This window comes from Stigmatopora argus, chromosome 8 (genome assembly GCF_051989625.1).
Source record: "Stigmatopora argus isolate UIUO_Sarg chromosome 8, RoL_Sarg_1.0, whole genome shotgun sequence".
In the NCBI taxonomy this organism is placed as follows: domain Eukaryota; kingdom Metazoa; phylum Chordata; class Actinopteri; order Syngnathiformes; family Syngnathidae; genus Stigmatopora; species Stigmatopora argus.
The window spans coordinates 15,192,501-15,212,458 of NC_135394.1; the positions used below are offsets into that span (position 1 = coordinate 15,192,501).

The 19,958-nt window shown below is 43.5% G+C and overlaps 3 protein-coding genes across 6 annotated transcripts in view; 2 read left to right on the forward strand and 1 right to left on the reverse strand.

The window, feature by feature from the left end:
- LOC144078761 (kynurenine--oxoglutarate transaminase 3-like) overlaps window positions 1-4,264 on the reverse strand; it is a 10,967-nt gene extending 6,703 nt beyond the window's left edge. The window contains exon 1 of one of the 4 annotated variants that reach the window (XM_077607091.1): window positions 4,232-4,264. The gene's annotated coding sequence lies outside the window, so the exon portion shown is untranslated. Of the gene's footprint in view, window positions 26-2,069; window positions 2,089-4,231 lie in introns of those variants that run through there. The other 3 variants (XM_077607090.1, XM_077607095.1, XM_077607094.1) reach the window with 3 other exon arrangements.
- Window positions 325-7,961, forward strand: lrrc8c (leucine rich repeat containing 8 VRAC subunit C). Its single transcript, XM_077607089.1, has 3 exons — window positions 325-742; window positions 2,507-2,649; window positions 5,017-7,961. The coding sequence occupies exons 2-3, from the start codon at window positions 2,512-2,514 to the stop codon at window positions 7,249-7,251; spliced, it is 2,373 nt and encodes a 790-aa protein (XP_077463215.1). The 5' UTR covers window positions 325-742; window positions 2,507-2,511; the 3' UTR covers window positions 7,252-7,961.
- Window positions 7,962-10,152: 2,191 nt separating this feature from the next.
- On the forward strand, window positions 10,153-19,195 carry lrrc8db (leucine rich repeat containing 8 VRAC subunit Db). The gene is made up of 2 exons (XM_077607487.1): window positions 10,153-10,564; window positions 13,363-19,195. The coding sequence occupies exon 2, from the start codon at window positions 13,365-13,367 to the stop codon at window positions 15,858-15,860; it is 2,496 nt and encodes an 831-aa protein (XP_077463613.1). The 5' UTR covers window positions 10,153-10,564; window positions 13,363-13,364; the 3' UTR covers window positions 15,861-19,195.
- Window positions 19,196-19,958: the final 763 nt, after the last annotated feature.

Here is a 19,958-nt window from a genome sequence, read left to right on the forward strand (position 1 = left end):
TAGGCGGAGGGCAAATAAATGCAACGCCGGTAGACCACGTGACAGGTGCAATTGAGGTTAGTTAATAAAGTCACATTCAATTTTAAATAAAAAATACAATTAAAAATGTCATTATATGTCCAGCATAATTAAGTAAAAGTCGTGATGCTTCATCGACACGTTATTAAGGACTATGATTAAGTTATTCATTTGTGGAACGTCTTCCTCCGTTGGGAGGCAACAAGTCTTTCTGCTTTCAAGGTTCGGTTAAATTCGGCTGGACTCGGGTTTTCCACTTTGGTTGGACTCGGGTTTTCTACTTCGGTTGGACTCGGGTTTTCTACTTCGGCTGAACTCGGATTTTCTACTTCGGCTGAACTCGGGTTTTCTACTTCGGCTGAACTCGGGTTTTCTACTTCGGCTGAACTCGGGTTTTCTACTTCGGCTGAACTCGGGTTTTCTACTTCGGCTGAACTCGGGTTTTCTACTTCGGCTGAACTCGGGTTTTGTACTTCGGCTCGACTCGGGTTTTCCACTTCGGCAGTCCCCGCCCCGCGGTCCGCGTCTTCACCTCCTCCGCCCACATGGCGCATCCACGCCCGGACGTCGGACGGCGCACGGCGGACCACCTTAGGCAGACAAGCGGGCATTCCGAGAGCGAAGGCAGCCCAACGAGAACCGCCGTGTCACGACGATGACGGATAGAGCTGACTTGCTCTCCGATTAAGAAGAAAAAAAAAGAAAAAATACCTCCAAAAGCAAGGTAAACATCTTTTGAGATAAACGCTACTTTTTCCTCTCTCTCTCTCTTTTTTTCTTCCTTTTTCTAAAGTCACTGCAGCATCCTCACCCCGAGTGCCGATTCCGTCGTTTCAATGACACGAGTGTATATGATGAGTGTTTTCACTCTGCACTGCGGTTGGACAGTTATTTACGTCTTATTATTGTTATTACCTCCCCCAAGGACACACGTAGGTATGTGTTCCTTGGGGCGTTTTCCAAACATGGCTCTATTTGGATTCATTTGGGGATTGGGGGGGGACAAATTTCCTGTCAGGAAAGGGATGAGGTGGAGGATGTGTGGCTGACTCATCCGGTGGGAATGGGAATGTTCCTTTATACAAACTGGACCTAATTGTGCTCAGAACTCTTGGGAATTTGACAACCAGGGTTAACTCAATGGCTGCTGATGTCCAATCTTAATTGTCATTATATCCTTGTATAATGACAATAAAAGCATTCAATTCATGATTTACTTTTGCGGGAAGCGCAAAAAGATGTCACGGGTTGGAAATATTAGGTTTAATTCATTTATTTTTAGATTTAAAAGAAATCCAACACAAACCGTAATTTGATTTTTCAATTTGACACAAAATGGCGGCACGGTGGTCAAGTGTTAAGCAAGTCAGCTTTACAGGTCTGAAATCGAGGGTTGAATCCGAGGTTCGGAACTTCCTGTGTGGAGTTTTCATGTTCCCCCGGGCTTGCGTGGCTTTTCTCCGGGTACGACGGTTTCTACGAAAATCCCCAAAACATGCATGCTAGGCTAATTGTATGCTAATTTGCAAGTCAGCCTCACAGATCTGAAATCGAGGGTTCAATCCGAGGTTCGGAACTCCCTGTGTGAAGTTTTGATGTTCTCCCAGGCTTGCGTGGCTTTTTTCTAGGTACCCCAGTTTCCACCAAAATCCCTAAAACATGCATGCTAGGCTAATTGTACGCTAATTTGCAAGTCAGCCTCACAGGTCTGAAATCGAGGGTTCAATCCGAGGTTCGGAACTTCCCGTGTGGAGTTTTCATCTTCTCCGGGCTTGCATAGCTTTTTTCTGGGTACCCCGGTTTCCACCAAAATCCCCAAAACATGCATGCTAGGCTAATTGTATGCTAATTTGCATGTCAGCCTCACAGGTCTGAAATCGAGGGTTCAATCCAAGGATCGGAACTTCCCGTGTGGAGCTTTCATGTTCTCCCGGGCTTGCGTGGCTTTTCTCCGGGTACCCCGGTTTCCACCAAAATCCCCCAAAACATGCATGCTAGGCTAATTGTATGCTAAATTGCTCCTAGCTGTGAGTGCGAGTGCCAATGGTTACCCTTTCTCTCCTCATGCCCTGCGATTGGCTGGCCACCGATTCAGGGTGCCCCTCCGCCTGGTGCCGTCGTTCGCTGGGATAGGCACCGGCACCCCCTGCAACCCTTGTGAGAATTAGAAATACAGAAACTGAAGTGACTTTCTTGAAAATAAAGACCAAATCAACAAACTTTGAACATTAGCATGAAACACAAAGCTAACGCATGATTTACTTTCGCCGTCCACGCAAAACCATGTAACGGGCCGCCATTTTGGCCCCTGTGGCCTAAAACCCAGATTCCCTACACGCCTCTTTTGATCATTTTGAGGGTCACCAACCAAAGAATCAATAAGAACATCCCGTACAAAGCATTCCGTCAGCAACACGCGAGCCGACGCTAGCCAACGCTAGCTCCGCTTAGTAACCGTCGTTTGTCCTCTGTCCCCCCGTCCCTGTAGGCGCCATGATTCCCGTCATGGAATTCCGCCAGTTCTCGGAGCAGCAGCCGGCTTTCCGAGTGCTGAAGCCGTGGTGGGACGTCTTCACCGACTACCTATCCGTCATCATGCTCATGATTGGAGTCTTCGGATGCACCCTCCAGGTCGGTCTTCTTCCTCACTTTTCTAACACCCCCACATTTTCCATTTTTTTTTAAACAAACGCGACGCCCCTGCAACGGAAAATTCCCCCCGCCCAGCCTCTTCTAGTAAACATCAAGCCGCGAACTGCAGATGCTTGACCTTTTTCCAGTGTGCCTTTTCGTCTTATTTTAGCAGAAACTTGGCACACGCCTTTAAACACACGGGGGAAATATGATTACCATACGATTCCACTTTGAAGAAAACGGCACATACTCGCAAATGAGTGGCAGGATAACTTCAAATTTCTTGCGTTTCAGTACTAATAATCACAAAAAGGGGGGCGCGGGAAAAACGGTCGACATAAAAAGCCGCTTGTGACGCTATAGAAGGCAGGAAATTCCAACCCCCGTTCTGGGTCGGTACTTTTCCATACGGAGCATTCATTCGGTAAAAAGCCACTTTTAGCGATCATTCCCAAATGAGTGTCTTTAATTCCCGACGTTTAATTGCCTTCTCCTTAAATATGAATGACTTTCTTTCCAAGTACGTGTAGGCGTGCGTGTTTTATTCATCCTCGCATGGAGTCCTATCAATATTGTACGCCTTCAATATTTCAAGAGTAAAGTAGAAGTAGTTCTCATCATACATTTGAAGTACAACGTAAAACAAATACGGTCGGCATGATATTGAAAAAGGTACAATAGCAACTAGAAAACTTTAAAATATACCAATACCTAGTAAATAGTACTACTCTGTATATCCAAAAATGGATGCAACAGTACTGGAAAAGATACTACACATGACCTATCACTGTTCATTATTGAACTGAATTCAATTATTGTCATTATGTGAGTATAATGAAATTTAAAGCTTCACAATCAAGTGCTCAAATAATCAATACATAATAACAAAAACTAATAAACATTAATACATAAATAGTCAACAACATAACTAAGTAGGGAAGTGCACAAATAACAACAACAAACAAAGACAAATAAATAATAAATAAGTAGTATTTTAGTACATTAATAGTACCACAGTATAAGGATTGCTTTGGATATGCCGTATTTACTCGCATATAAGCCGCCATCGCACCATTAAAATTGCCTTAAAATTGTTGAATTTTACAATTTCTCATGTATAAGCCGCCCCCTGATTCACAATGTTCACCTCCATATTCATGGTTTTAATAGGGAGTACAAATGTGTTACTTTGAAGGGAAAATATTAAGAAAAATCATCGCACGTGGTATTTCTGAGATATTGTTAGGATATTATTAGGGTCAATATTATAAGGAAGCGAGTAATTTATCCAGTAATGGTTGTTTTCTTACTGCAAAACTGAAATTAACCAACAAATAGTAAATGTTATTTTGCCGACATCTACTGTTGATAAAGAGTATAGCAAGTCTTGTGCACATATAAGCCGTATCGTTGATTCAGTTATCATTTTTTGAGTTACAAATAAGGCTTATATGCGAGTACGGCTTATATGCGAGAAAATATGTACCGTTTGATGTCAATACTAATTTAATATATACATAAAAATAGATAGATAGATATAGATCAATTGATATAGTAAAATAAATTCTGTAGTACTCACCTAACTGTAAAGTATTTGCAATCACTGCTTAACTCCTCCCAAGTATTTTGGTCCAGACCAATAGAAAGAAGTGAACTATGGACGTTCCTGCTTTGAATACAATTTTAAACAGACGGGGGTTAACGAGACAATGTGGAACAGGTGGGTGACATCAGAGGAAGCCGATTGGCTGAGAGAGGGCGGACAACAGCAGGTGAAATCAATGAAGTCAATCTTCAACCTAAAGAGGGAAATTAGACCCCAGCTACAATCTTACATATTTACATATATATGTACATTAACATGAGTATGAATATGTTCATTAATAAATAAATGAACCTTTTTTTCTTAAAATGTTCCCTTCAAAGTAACACATTTGTACTCTCTATTAAAACCATGAATATGGAGGTGAAAATTGGGAATCAGTGGAACGGCTTATACGCGAGAAATTGGAAAATTCAATGATTTTAAGGCCATTTTAAGGGTGCGGCTTATACGCGGGGACGAGTAAATACGGTATATCAAGCAGAGAGGAACTATTTGAGGTAGTTACATTATTTAAATATATACACTATATTTAGATATTATTACTTATAGCTGTAATATTTAATAAATGTACACTTTTTGATAGTCGTACATGTGCACTTGTATTTCTTTATAGGCGCAAAAACATGGATTGTGGTAGTTATAACGTGGGGTTGATCCCACTTTGCGGTTTTTCGTTTATCGCGGACACGTCGGGTCTACGCGAACCGCTCTATTCGAGGGATTACCGCACTTGACTTCATTTGGGTCTTCTGCCGCAGGTGATGCAAGACAAGATCATCTGTTTACCAAACAGGACGTCTTCGTCTCTCGGCAACGCCAGCGAAGCCACGCCCCCACCGCCGCGTTTCAACGTCACGTCCGGGCTGCACGAAATGAGCGGGCGCAAGACGGACCTGGACCTCCAGCAGTACAGCTTCATCAACCAAATGTGTTACGAGAAGGTCCTGCACTGGTACGCCAAGTACTTCCCTTACCTGGTTCTGATCCACACGCTGGTCTTCATGGTGTGCAGCAACTTCTGGTTCAAGTTCCCCGGATCCAGCTCCAAAATCGAGCACTTCATCTCCATGCTGGGCAAATGCTTCGACTCCCCGTGGACCACCCGAGCCCTCTCCGAGGTCTCCGGGGAGAACTCGGAGGACGCCGAGCACAAAAAGGCGGTGGCGTCCCCCGGCGGCGGGGGCGGAGCCGGCGGCGTCTTGGAGAAGAGCCAATCCCTGCGCTCCATCCCGGAGAAAATTGTGGCCGACAAACCCACGGCCGGCGTCTTGGACAAAAAGGAGGGCGAGCAAGCTAAGGCGCTTTTCGAGAAGGTGAAGAAGTTCCGCCTCCACGTGGAAGAGGGCGACATCCTCTACATCATGTACGTGAGGCAGACGGTCTTCAAGGTCTTCAAGTTCCTGCTGATCATCATCTACAACAGTTCCCTGGTGGACGTAGTCCGCAACCCGGTTCCCTGCCAGGTGGACATCCAGGACATGACGGGCTACAGGGAGTTTGAGTGCAACCACACCATGGCGCACCTCTTCTCCAAGCTCTCCTACTGCTACCTGTGCCTGGTGGCGGTCTACGGACTAACCAGCCTCTACACGTCCTACTGGCTCTTCTACCGGTCCCTGAAGGAGTACTCCTTCGAGTACGTACGCCAGGAGACGGGGATCAGCGACATCCCGGACGTGAAGAACGACTTTGCCTTCATGCTGCACATGATCGACCAGTACGACCCGCTCTACTCCAAGCGCTTCGCCGTCTTCCTGTCGGAGGTGAGCGAGAACAAGCTGAAGCAGCTCAACCTCAACCACGAGTGGACGGCGGAGAAGCTACGCCAAAGGCTGCAGGTCAACGCCCACAACCGCTTGGAGCTTCAGCTCTTCATGCTCCCCGGCCTACCCGACACCGTCTTCGAGCTGAGCGAGCTGCAGTCCCTCAAGCTGGAGATCATCAACAACGCCAGCGTGCCGGCCTCCGTCTCGCAGCTGGAGAACCTCCAGGAGCTCTCGCTCTACCAGTGCTCCATCAAGCTGCACGCCGCCGCCATGTCCTTCCTCAAGGAGAACCTCAAAGTTCTCCGGGTCAAGTTCGACGACAGCCGCGAGTTCCCCGGTTGGCTCTACGGCCTGAGGAACCTGGAGGAGCTTCACCTGGCCGGTTCTCTCTGCCCCGACGCCTCCAAGAACGTGGTCCTGGAGTCCCTGCGCGAGATGAAGAGCCTGAAGACTCTCTCGCTGAAGAGCAACCTGACCAAGATCCCCCAGTCCGTGGTGGACGTCTCCAGCCACCTGCAGCGCCTCTACCTTCACAACGACGGCACCAAGCTGGTGATGCTGGGCAACCTGAAGAAGATGACCAACCTGCTGGAGCTGGAGATGGTGCGCTGCGACCTGGAACGCATCCCGCACGCCGTCTTCGGCTTGACCGGCCTGCAGGAACTGGATCTGAAGGAGAACAACCTACGCTCCATCGAGGAGATCGTCAGTTTCCAGCATCTACGCAAGCTCACCTGCCTCAAGCTGTGGTACAACGCCATCATGTACATCCCCGAGCACATCAAGAAGATGGGCAGCCTGGAGCGCCTCTACTTCAGCCACAACAAGATCGAGATCTTGCCCTCGCATCTCTTCCTGTGCAACAAGTTGCGCTACCTGGACCTCTGCCACAACGACATCCGCTTCATCCCCCCCGAGATCGGGGTCCTCCAGAGCCTGCAGTACTTCTCGGTGGCCTGCAATAAAATCGAGAACCTCCCGGATGAGCTCTTCTTCTGCAAGAAGCTCAAGACCTTGAAACTGGGGAAGAACTCCTTGAGCGTCCTCTCGCCCAAGGTGTCCTACCTGGTCCAGTTGGCCCAGTTGGAGCTCAAGGGGAACCATTTTGAGGTCCTGCCGCCGGAGTTGGGGTGCTGTCGTGCGCTCAAGCGCAGCGGTTTGGTCGTGGAGGACGCGCTGTTTGACACTCTGCCGTCCGACGTCAGGGACGGGATGAAGGCCGAGTGAAGGCGTCTCGTGTTGCGTTCGGGGAGGGTCGTTTTTTTCAACGCTGGTGGAATTTTTGCGACTAGAGTTCCTTTTTTTTTCGAGGAACGTGACAATCGTGTATGTTTTTCTTATTCGTGGGATTTTGGTGTGCCGGAAAAAGAAAGAAAAACTAAAAAAATTGACCAATTAAATTGAATGGGCGACCCGGTGGATTGAGTGGTTAGCGCGACGGCCTGGTGGATTGAGTGGTTAGCGCGTCGGCCTAACAGCCATGGGGTCCTGGGTTCAAATCCAGGTCGGTGCAAAAAGTCTCTCTCTCTCTGTGGAGTTTGCATGTTCTCCCCGGGCCTGCGTGGGTTTTCTCCGGGTATTCCGGTTTCCTCCCACGTTCCAAAAAATGTGTATGCTAGGCTAATTGTATGCTAAATTGCCCCTAGGTATGGGTGTGCGTGTGTACGGTTGTCCTTTGTCTACTCGTGCCCTGCGATTGGTCGGCCACCGATTCAGGGTGTCCCCCACCTCTGGCCTGGAGTCAGATGGGATAGGGTCCAGCACCCCCCACAACCCTAGTGAGGATAAAGCGGTTCAGAAAATGAATGAATGAATGCTTTTATTGTCATTATACAAGTCTAATGAGACTTAAAGATTCACCACAAAGTGCATAAATAATAGCAAACAAACAGACAAATAAATAATCAATTAAAAATGGTCAATAATAAATACATAAGTAAATAAGAGAGTTGAAATATCGGGAGATTAAAATCGGAATATTACCGGTCACATGTCGTAATATGAGAGAAAAGTCTAAATATTATGCAGTGTTAAATCCTAATATTTTGAAAATGAATTTATACATTGTAGGATTGCAGGATTATTGGATTGTGTTATAATATTACGAGATTAAAGTTGTTTTATTGTGTATTTTTACATTTACATGAATTGTAAGTTGTTTAGTTCATGGGCTGAGATCAACATGGCGTAAAATTAGGAGAAAAAGTCGTAAAATTAAAGTCGCAGTATCACGAGAATTAAGTCATGCATTGTAATATCAAGTTATAAAATCACAAAAAATATGATTATAGTTGTAATGTTATTAGACTTAAGTCATACGTTGAAAAAAAGATCAATTTATGACCTAATACGAATACATGAAGTCATACAGGGTAATAATAGGGGATTAAAATAACTTGTTTAGTTTCACGGTCTGAACACGTTGGGTCGGAAGTGTGTCTTATATCAAAATATGTATTTTGCCTTTTGAAGTGTCTGAAGGCAGAATTTATGTCACCACAGTGCCTGCTTTTTTGCTTCTTCACTTCATTTGCTGGAAATTACGAGCACACGTGAGACTTGCACTATATTTTTACTTTATTTTTTTTAATCTCGCGCGCACCATTTTTGAAATTTGGGGCCTCTCAAGTTTTGAAGGGTTATTTAAGCATTTATGCGTCACAGTAAAAATAGATTCATATATTTTCAGGCGTTTATGACAACATGAGACATACCACAACTTATACAGAATATTGCCTTAATGAATCAACTGTATATTACACAAATATTATTTTTCCAATTCAAATAAAACACTTGGAACTATTGTCTTGAGTGTTATTCCTGTTGTATACTTGCCTTATTATACTGTTTTTTATTTTAATTTTTTACCTTTATTGTCTTGATCATATTCCTGTTGTATACTCAATTTATTATACATATTTTTTTTATTTATTGTCTTGAGTGGTATTCCTGTTTAATACTTGACTTAATATACTGTTGCGATTTTTATTATTTAAATATTTATCATCCTGAATGGTATTCTTGTTTTATACTTGACTTATTATAGTTTTTTATTTTTTTTAACATGTATTGTTCTGAGTTGGAATTCCTGTTTTGAACTTGACTTATTTTACAGTTTTTTTTTATTTGTATTTTTTTTATTGTCCTGGTATTCTTGTTTTATACTTTACTTATTACACTGTTTTTAAAATGTATTTAACATTTATTTTCTTGAGTGGTATTTCTGTTTTATACTTGACTTATTATACTGTTTTTATTTTTATTTTTTATTGTCCTGAGTTGGTATCCCTGTTTTATACTTTACTTATTATACAGTTTTTGTTTATTTATTTAACATTTATTATCTTGAGTGATATTTCTGTTTTATACTTGACTTATTATACTTTTTTAGATTTTAATTTAATTTATTGTCTTGGGTTGGTATTCCTGTTTTATACTTTACTGATCATACTGTTTTTATTTATTTAAAATTAATTGTCTTGAGTGGTATTCATGTTTTATATTTTACTGATTCATAGTGTATTTATTTATTTATTCATTCATTTATTTAACATTTATTGTCTTGAGTGGTATTCCTGTTTTATACTTTACTTATTATAGTTTTGTTTATTTATTTAACATTTATTATCTTGAGTGGTATTTCTGTTTTATACTTTATTTATTATACTGTTTTATTTATTTATTTAACATTTATTGTCTTGGGTGGTATTCCTGTTTTATACTTTACTGATTAATACTGTATTTATTCATTCATTTATTTAACATTTATTGTCTTGGGTGGTATTCCTGTTTTATACTTTACTGATTAATACTGTATTTATTCATTCATTTATTTAACATTTATTGTCTTGAGTGGTATTTCTGTTTTGTACTTGACTTATTATATATATATATTTTTAATTTAATTTATTGTCTTGGGGTGGTATTCCTGTTTTATACTTTACTTATTATACTGTTTTATTTATTTATTTAACATTTATTGTCTGGGGTGGTATTCCTGTTTTATACTTGACTTATACAGTTCTTTTATTTTTCATTTATATGATGTGAAATTCTCCGTTTTACACTTGTTGGTTATCCCTTGATTGTTATCTGTTTGTGCTGTGCTAACGGTTGCTCGACACTCCCTTAAAGCTTCTGTGTGGCGGGCTTTCGGCGTAATAACGCAACGCGCGACTTCCACCTGCCGTCCACGGGGGGCAAAAAAAAGCAGCAGCAGGAGAAGGAATATCCGAACAAGAGACGCACTACCACCGCCTCCGCCACGTTAACTTTCCCACGGCCGCCCACTGCCACCCGTGACCGGCGGGCGCGGCGGACCAAACCGGACTGGACCATCCGACGCGAGGCGGCACACATGGTAGGTGGGGGCGAGTAGCTGCCGCCCTAAGCCGCTTACAGGCGGCCCAGGCACCCCCGCGGGCACCGCCGACACAACCAGGAAGAATGGACGGCTTCAACATGGCTGTTGACCGGCGGCGACCGGCTTCGGTTCTGGCTTAACGGGACGTTACTCCGCGTCGAGCAGACCTGCGCGAAGGTTCGTAGGACTATTTTTTTTTTTCGGACTATTCTTGTCGAACCGAAGCACATTAGTCCTTCGTTCGGGGGAGTTTAAAACGGATAATTCACTGCTTTTTGACGGGTTTTGTTTGTTTCAAATGAATTGAGGCGAATGTGCTGGATAGGATGATGTTTTTGTATTTTTTTTTCTTCCACCAGACAAATACGGAAGCAGCGTGCGGCGTTCAATGACGACTCGGACATGATGTAACTACTTTTTCGCTCATTGTCCCATAAACGCGAACTCAATAAATTGCGATTATAATATGTCGTGTTTATATTCGGGAACATATTATACTCTCACCGCGCATTTCATTACGTTCATTATCCAGCAAACAAGATTGTTATTCGAGCTAGCTAGCTAACCGGAGAGATAAAGTAGCACTATGAAAATGAATACGGGAGCGTCGTCGCCAAATTGGCACGTGGTTTTTGGTTGGGGGGGAAAACGGGTAAGATTTATTGGGCTATTTGTCCTTTTTGGGGGGTATTTAACTCTTTCAATGCTTTCAAATTTGAACAAAGACATCCTGTTAGCTTTTTGCCTGTTCTATGACATAGGGAACAAGAAATTAGTTTGACTAAATGACTTAAATTCGTTTACTTTTATCCACTTACCTTAATAACACCTAGCATCACATAATTTTTTTTCTATAAAAATGTAGGAATGGTTTTAAATGGTAAAACAACATAACTGAGAATAAACACATACGTTTCCAGACCAAAGTACATGAATACTTCTGATAACTACAACAAACAGAGTACCAATCTATATTACAGTATTATATTCCTGTCTGATGTAACAAAAAAAATGCGAATTTCTGCCCCCTGCTGGTCATCTACATTGTCCACAAGTTCATAATTCACAGTAGAACTGTTTCAAATCTTGTAAATATTAATATGACTGGAGTAGTCTTTAAAAGTAGCGTCATGCTACGTTGTTGGCTGAAAACACATTTTATAATTATGATAACAACAAAATTAATCAAGTATGCAAAAATAACAATATTTTTTTTTCTATTATACCACTCAGTTGTGAAGAAAATTTGAGCAAACCTAAATAAAATTGTCATCTATATTGAAGACAGAGCCAAACACTTATTTCCATTTGATAAAATGCATTATTTTTGTACCAATAAACCCTCATGGAAACAAGTGGCTATGTCCGTAGGTTTTATTTACTCCCAACACGGGTTTCTTAGCGTTTGCAGGTTAACATGGAAGTGGAAGGAATGAGTCAGTGATGCGTGTTGGCTAACCTTTGTAAACATGTAACAACGTGTACTGGCTGGTTAATGTCCCGCTAAAAGTTGAACCATTGTTATCTTACTGAAGCTCGGAGATGCCACTCCGCATATGCTACAAGGATATGTCACACAGATCCAAATTTTCCGATTTACACGTGCTGGAAACCTCTCAGTTACCTACTGCCCGTAGTTAGCTCCGGCGCTGCTCCTTGTGGTGATAAACGGTACAAAAAATGAATATAAACATTATTGCATTGCATAAATAGATGTACAATGATTTCATTTTATATGTCCAATAACTGACAGCAGGTGGCTTTATTTATTCATTTTTTGAACCGCTTTATCCTCATTAGGTTCGCGGGGGGGGGGTGCTGGAGCATATCCCAGCTGACTTTGGGACAGGGTGGGGGACACCCTGAGGAGACAAAGGACAAATTCACTCTTGTACTCATAGCTAGGGGCAATTTAGAGTGTCCAATCAGCCTACCATGCACGTTTTTGGAATGTGGGAGGAAACTGGAGTACCCAGAGAAAACCCACACAGGCCGGGGAGAGAGAACATGCAAATTCCACACAGGTGGGCCGACCAGGATTTGAACCCAGGACCCCAGAGCTGTAAGGCCGTCGTGCCAACCCAAGGGTGTCAGACTCGGGTTGGTTTATTATTTTTATAAATGGATTAAATGAACTGGATTAAAGGGCCTGAATATTATTTTTTATAGATCTAAAACAATGTTTATTTTAGCTTTTTTTTAAATATATTTTTAGATTTTACAAAATGATTTTTGAACTAAAAACACAGAAAAAATGGATTAAAAATTACAATTATTGATTTAGGAGGAAAAATCATGAAAATATATTTAGATTTTTTTTTTAAATGAACTGGATTAAAGGGCTTGAATATTCAGTTTTTTATAGATCTAAAACTATGTTTATTTTAGCTTTTTTAATATATATTTTTAGATTTTACAAAATGATTTTTGAACTAAAGACACAGAAAAAAGATTAAAAAATTACAATTAGTGATTTAAAAGGGGGAAAATCAGGAAAATATAATATTTAGATTTTTTTAAAATAAATGGACTAGATTAAAGGGCCTGAATATTCAGTTTTTTTATAGATCTAAAACAATGTTTATTTTAGCTTTTTTAAATATATTTTTAGATTTTACAAAATGATTTTTGAACTAAAAACACAGAAAAAATGATTAAAAAATTACAATTGATTTAAAAGGGGGAAAATCTGGAAATTTAATATACATCTATACTCTTCATTTTAATTTAATCCTAAAACAGAAAGTCGGCACTCATGATTTACTTTCCCAGGCCACACAAAATGATGCGGCGGGCCAGATTTGGCCCCCGGGCCGCCACTTTGACACCTGTGCACTAACCACTCACAATGGCTTTACCTTAATATAATTAAGCAAAAAACTCTAAAAACAAATTTTCAGTCAATTTTTATTTATTTATTTTCCCTCCCACGAGTACACCACTACATTATTTGTTGTCTTCTTTTGCGGCGCTAGGAATGTTCACCCTCACCGAAGTCGCCTCCCTGAACGACATCCAGCCGACTTACCGCATCCTGAAACCATGGTGGGACGTCTTCATGGACTACCTGGGCATCGTCATGCTCATGCTCGCCATCTTCGCCGGGACCATGCAGCTGACACGGGACCAGGTGGTGTGCCTACCCGACCCGGACTCTCCTGCCCACGTCCTTTCCACGGAAACGGCGGGGGGTCCCTGGAGCAAGGAGGGCGCCGCCGGAGCGCGTGCGGCGCCCCTGATGGCGGCCCCCGATCATCAGGCCCCCTCCTCCACCCGGCAGCCGCCCCCGGCCGGGGTCCGAACCAAACTGGACTACCAACAGTACGTCTTCGTCAACCAGATGTGCTACCACGTGGCCCTCCCGTGGTACTCCAAGTACTTCCCCTACCTGGCGCTGATCCACACCCTGATCCTGATGGTGAGTAGCAATTTCTGGTTCAAGTACCCCCGGACCAGCTCCAAGATCGAGCACTTTGTGTCCATCCTGGGCAAGTGCTTCGAGTCCCCTTGGACCACCAAGGCGCTGTCGGAGACGGCGTGCGAGGACTCGGAGGAGAACAAGCAGCGTCTGGCGGGAGGCTCCTCCCACCGCAAGCACTTCTCCACCAGCAGCGAGGAGGGCAGCCCCAAGCAGTCGGCGCCCACGCTGAGCAACTCGGGCGTGACCTTCTCGGCCGAGAAGCTGGTGAGCGAGGCGCCGTCCATGACCATCTTGGACAAGAAGGACGGCGAGCAGGCCAAGGCGCTCTTCGAGAAGGTCCGCAAGTTCCGCGCCCACGTGGAGGACAGCGACCTGATCTACCGGCTGTACGCCCTGCAGACGATGATCAAGACGGTCAAGTTCATCCTGATCCTGTGCTACACCATGACCTTCGTGGCCTCCATCGACTTCCACCACGTGTGCGAGCCGGAGATCAAGCACCTGACGGGCTACGGCAGGTTCCACTGCACGCACAACATGGCCTTCATGCTGAAGAAGCTGCTGGTGTGCTACATCGCGCTCATCTGCGTCTACGGCGTCATCTGCATCTACACGCTCTTCTGGCTCTTCCGCCGGCCCCTCAAGGAGTACTCCTTCGAGAAGGTCCGCGAGGAGAGCAGCTTCAGCGACATCCCCGACGTCAAGAACGACTTTGCCTTCCTGCTGCACATGGTGGACCAGTACGACCAGCTCTACTCCAAGCGCTTCGGCGTCTTCCTCTCCGAGGTCAGCGAGAACAAACTGCGGGAGATCAGCCTCAACCACGAGTGGACCTACGAGAAGCTACGCCAGCACGTGGCCCGCAACGCCCAGGAGAAGCTGGAGCTGCACCTCTTCATGCTGTCCGGCGTCCCCGACGCCGTCTTCGACCTCACCGACCTGGAGATCCTCAAGCTGGAGCTCATCCCCGAGGCCAGGATCACCGCCAAGATCTCGCAGATGGTCAACCTGCAGGAGCTCCATTTTTACCACTGCCCGGCCAAGGTGGAGCAGACGGCGTTCATCTTCCTGCGGGACCACCTGCCCCGCCTCCACGTCAAGTTCACTGACGTAGCCGAGATCCCCACCTGGCTGTACTTGTTGAAGAACCTGCAGGAGCTCTACCTGGTGGGCAACCTCAACTCGGAGAACAACAAGATGATCGGGCTGGAGTCCCTTCGGGACCTGCGCCACCTCAAGGTCCTGCATCTCAAGAGCAACCTGACCAAGATCCCCACCAACATCACCGACCTGTCGCCGCACCTTCTCAAGCTGGTGGTCCACAACGACGGCACCAAGCTCCTGGTGCTCAACTCCCTGAAGAAGATGATCAACCTGTCCGAGCTGGAGCTCCACAACTGCGAACTGGAGCGCATCCCACACGCCATCTTCAGCCTGGGCAACCTGCAGGAGCTGGACCTCAAGTCCAACCACATCCGCACCATCGAGGAGGTGATCAGCTTCCAGCACCTGAAACGCCTGACCTGCCTGAAGCTCTGGCACAACAAGATCATCTCCATCCCGCTGTCCATCAGCCACGTCAAGAACCTGGAGTCGCTCTACCTGTCGCACAACAAGCTGGAGTGCCTGCCCGCCTCGCTCTTCACCCTGCTCAAGCTACGCCACCTGGACCTGAGCCACAACGCCGTGGCCCTGGTACCCCCCGAGGTGGGCTTCCTGCAGAACCTCCAGTACTTTGCCATCACGGGCAACAAGCTGGAAACGCTCCCCAAGCAGCTCTTCAAGTGCACCAAGCTGCGGACCCTGTGCCTGGGCCACAACAGCCTGGCCTCCCTGCCCGAGAGGATTGGACAGCTGACCCAGCTGAGCCACCTGGAGCTCAAGAGCAACTGCCTGGACCGCCTGCCAGTCCAGCTGGGCCAGTGCCCCCTACTGCGCCGCTGTTGCCTGCTGGTGGAGGACCACCTCTTTGATTCGCTGCCCTCCGAGGTCAAGGAGACCATCAACCAGGAGTCCGGCACCGGGTGCAAGTGTTTGACGGAGGGCCGGTAGGTAGCCCGACTAAAATGCTGCTAGTCAGTCGGACCCCCCAAAAGGGGGATGCCCTTTCAACCTCGGTGAAGCTTCTCCGGTCAGGAATGCTAGCAGCGGTCAAAGCTGCTCGCTCGGGGTTGACGACAACTACAGGGGGCGCTGTATTCTCGGACCTACTAACATTTCGCCGTCATTCGACGCAAACAAGCTAGCTAACGGTCGCGCTAGCACGGTGTAAAAGGGGAAATTAGCAGGCGGAAAATTTGATTAACTCTTTATAGGGCAAGTAGGGCGGGGGTTGGGGTCTCTACAGGTGCCATATCCTTAGGCCACGCCCCCGTCCCTAGTATTTTACGCAAAGAAGCTAGCGCGTGGTTGCGCTAGCTCGGTGTAAAAGGGGAAATTAGCAGGCGGAAAATTTGTTTAACTCTTTATAGGGCAAGTAAAGGGGGGGAGGGGATCTCTACGGGTGCCGTATCCTTAGGCCACGCCCTTGTCCCTAGCACTTTACACTAAGAAGCTAGCTCGTGATTGCGCTAGCTCGGTGTAAAAGCGGAAATTAGCAGGCAGAAAATTTGTTTAACTCTTTATAGGGCATGGGGGGGGGGGTCTGTATGGGTGCCATATCCTTAGGCCACACCCCCTTTCCTGGCATTTTACACAAAGACGCTAGCTTGTGGTTGCGCTAGCTCTGTGTAAAAAAATAAAAAAATTCAATTTGAGTGTTTTAGCGTCCGTAAAAACGTCGCTAAGCCTTTATAGAGCAACTGACTCTTTTTGGGAATTAACCCATTCATGCACAAGTTTGTAAAAAATATCATTGGCTGACGTTGACAAGGCCAGACGTCCAATCCGTTTCAATCGGGAAGGGCGAATTAAACGTTATTCCATTGGACATGCTAACCCAACGACACTGGAAGATGACCAATCACTGCCAGACCTCTCATAATTAATGAATTGGACTATTATCTATAACCGTCACCGGCATGCAATGAATTGAATACCATTTTTTTTTTAATCAACTTTAGAGTAGGACTTATGCTAGTAACCAGTGTTTCTTGTTTAGTTTTTATTCATTTTAATTTCAATCGTTTAACCTTTACTAACAATGATTTATTATTATTTTTATAACTACAGAAAAAAACACTGAAATTATTAACAATTAATGAAAAAAAATACTAACTATTTTATTTTTTTAATGACTAAAAATAGTCACTTGCTCTATAACCTAAATGTCAATTTTGGAGTAGTCTCTGAAAGGGTTAAAAATAAAATATATAGGATTTAACCCTTGAAAACATGACATTTTTTGGATCATTTACACCATGCCAATGACTTAAATGAGCGCCCAATTAAGGGTTACAGAAGGGCTTTTGTATCTTGGGACACGTTATTCTTAATTAGATGCTAACGAACCAAGTGGAACTCTTTTGGTTGCCATTAGACTTTAAGTTAGTCCTGTTTTTTGGGGAAAAACCACACAAAAACACGGGCATTCTATAACATGGGCAGCTGGAGACCCCCGTGGGTAAAAAAATACCAATTTTAACGAACGCCCGTTCGGCGTGAAAAGGGGAACAAGCACTGAAAAACAACAACGTAAAAAAACTCATATTTGTTCTCGTGTTGACGTAGCATTTTAGGAACGGCCTCACCAAAAGGGGGGCGTCAAGACCACCAAAGTCCACAAGAGAGCACGTTTCGCCAATTTTGTAGTGATTTGGCGGACATTTCTGTCAGGTTTTGGTCGGTAAATGTCTCTGTTTTTCATAAGCGATTCAGCAAAGCAGGGTTTTGCTGTCAGGAATTTCGCCTTTGTGTATGTTAGCGCTCATCTTGCTTTGTTTTAAGCAAAAAGGAAGAAGAAATTTAAGGACGTTTGTAGGAAGGAACGCAAGCCACAGCATTAGGAACAATATCATCACTTAAAAATATGGATTTTTTCCTTGCCTTTCTTACTATTAACGCTTTATTGCAGTAATATTGCAACTTTTTTTGAATTCTTGTAAGAAAATACTTAAGTTTTTCTTCCCTGAAATTGTGTAATTTTATTTTTACGGTGGAAGTCTTGTAATATAACGAGATTATTATTATTTTAACTCTTCGCCCTGTATTTTTGTCAAAAATATATTCAGTGTTATGAGCCAAATATTTTCAAAAATGTAGATTTTTTTATTTAATTCCAGTTTTTTTTGTAGAATTTTGTAAGTTCAATTCTTGTCATTTTTGTAGATTTACGACCTTAATATTTTGACTTAGTATATCATTTTACTATATTATGAATTTTTGGCTTTTATTCCCTTAAAATCTCACTTAAGACGAAAAACTGCAAACTAATTTAATCTTTTCGTGATACTTTTTCCTATAAAACAAAACAGTATTCTTGTAAAATGCTTTTTTCCAAATGTGGCTTTATCCTAACTATTTATAGTCTTTTTAATGTATTATATATGTAAAAAAACCACCCCTTTTATTTCAATACTTAAACTTTGTTAAATTGAGAACTACTTTACGGTGGCAATCAGTTTTAGTTTGCACAAATTTCTTAATTTATCTAATAATAAAAAAAAAGTCCTTTTTTAAAGTATTCTTGTCAAATATTTCAATTTTTTTTAGTTTTATACTACCTCTCCCGCAAAAACTAGTTCTTGAACCTACTTGAGCAGGTCCAAATATTTCAAAAAAATATTCCAACAGTATTTAATTTTATTTAAATTCCCGCCCCACCCCCCAAAAAAATTAAATTAAAAATATTAAGATTTTTCCGTTGTACTTAATGTTGTGGCTTGTGGGTGTGTGTGTGTGTTCACTATTTCCAACACACCCGCATTAAAGTTGAATTTCTCTATTATTAACAGCAGGAAATCCTAAAAACCGTAATCAAGGGAACAAACATTTTTGTGTACAATCATACAAGCATTTTTTGTGTGTTTATATTTTGAATAGAGGTGAATAGGTTTGTTTATGTAAGCTTACACATTCCTCTGTGTTCTGTGTGGTTAAATATTGACCAAAGGGACCAACCAACCAAATCCATACGATGATTACATGTTTTTTTCCCTTGATTTTCTTTTTTTGTCATGTTCTACTCTGATAAACCATTTGTCCATGTATGCTGTTTAAATAAATCACCAACACTTGTTTAAAAAAACTGAAAAAGATTGTATTTTGTTGAATTTAGCCCTGTAAATTTAAAGCAGACTGAGGTATAAAGTTATTTCCTGAAACTGTCTCCCTCTAGCGGACACTTGAAGTTACTACACACAAATACCAGTTTACTTACAGACATGGAAGGGCGAATGCAATGGTGAAAATTCGCATAATAAAAGACATTCATTGAAAAAAAGATGAATATATACATGTAAATATGTCGTCACTTCCTGTAAGTGCTTTTGTTTTTTTGGCCAACATCAAAATGGGGCTCAAAATGAGTGTTTTTCTCTTTTTTTTGGCTTATTTTTTCCCCCAAAAAAGACTCAGTCAAGTCCAATCTATCCAATTCAGTGGAAAACCCTTAAGGCGATAGTGGGACTCTAAACTGGGAGAACTGGCTGTGCGCTCTATAACGGGTTAATACCCGCTGTCGGGAATACTCCAGTCTACAAAAAAGCCGGCGTGGCCTCGGCCTCCATTTTGTTACAGGGTCTCTGCTCGTCCCCGGTGACACTCGGGATCCTTTTAGCTTCTTCTTCATCTTCTACTTCTCTCAGCTCGTCTTGCCAAGGACCCTCAGACTCCCCCAGCAGGTAAAATCTATACCAAGCATTTGATGGGAGCCCCTTTCAGGAGTCTACGGGGCACCCGGGGGTCCACGCAAATGCTAACAAAGTGAACTCGGGACTTGGGGAGCGATCCCGACTCTTTGAATCCAAGATCAACATGTGTGCAAGTGCACGCCTGGGAGATAGGGGGCAGCAAAGGATCACTTTTGGAAGCACACATGAGAAGAAGGGGTGGGGCTGGGATGGGGGGTGTTTAGATATACAAGAACTTGATCCCATTGAGGATGTTAACAGGGTTAAGGGTCCAAATTCCGCTTTTGGGATCAGAGTTTCAAGTTTGAAGTAGCGATGTATTATTTTCATCGTGGAATATTTTGGCGACCACGCGACAAAA

Coding starts and splice junctions, on each gene's coding strand:
- lrrc8c (XM_077607089.1), top strand. CDS start 2,512: ATGATTCCCGTCATGGAATTCCGCCAGTTCTCGGAGCAGCAGCCGGCT. Junction 2,650..5,016: donor TCTTCGGATGCACCCTCCAG/GTCGGTCTTCTT, acceptor CTTCTGCCGCAG/GTGATGCAAGACAAGATCAT.
- lrrc8db (XM_077607487.1), top strand. CDS start 13,365: ATGTTCACCCTCACCGAAGTCGCCTCCCTGAACGACATCCAGCCGACT.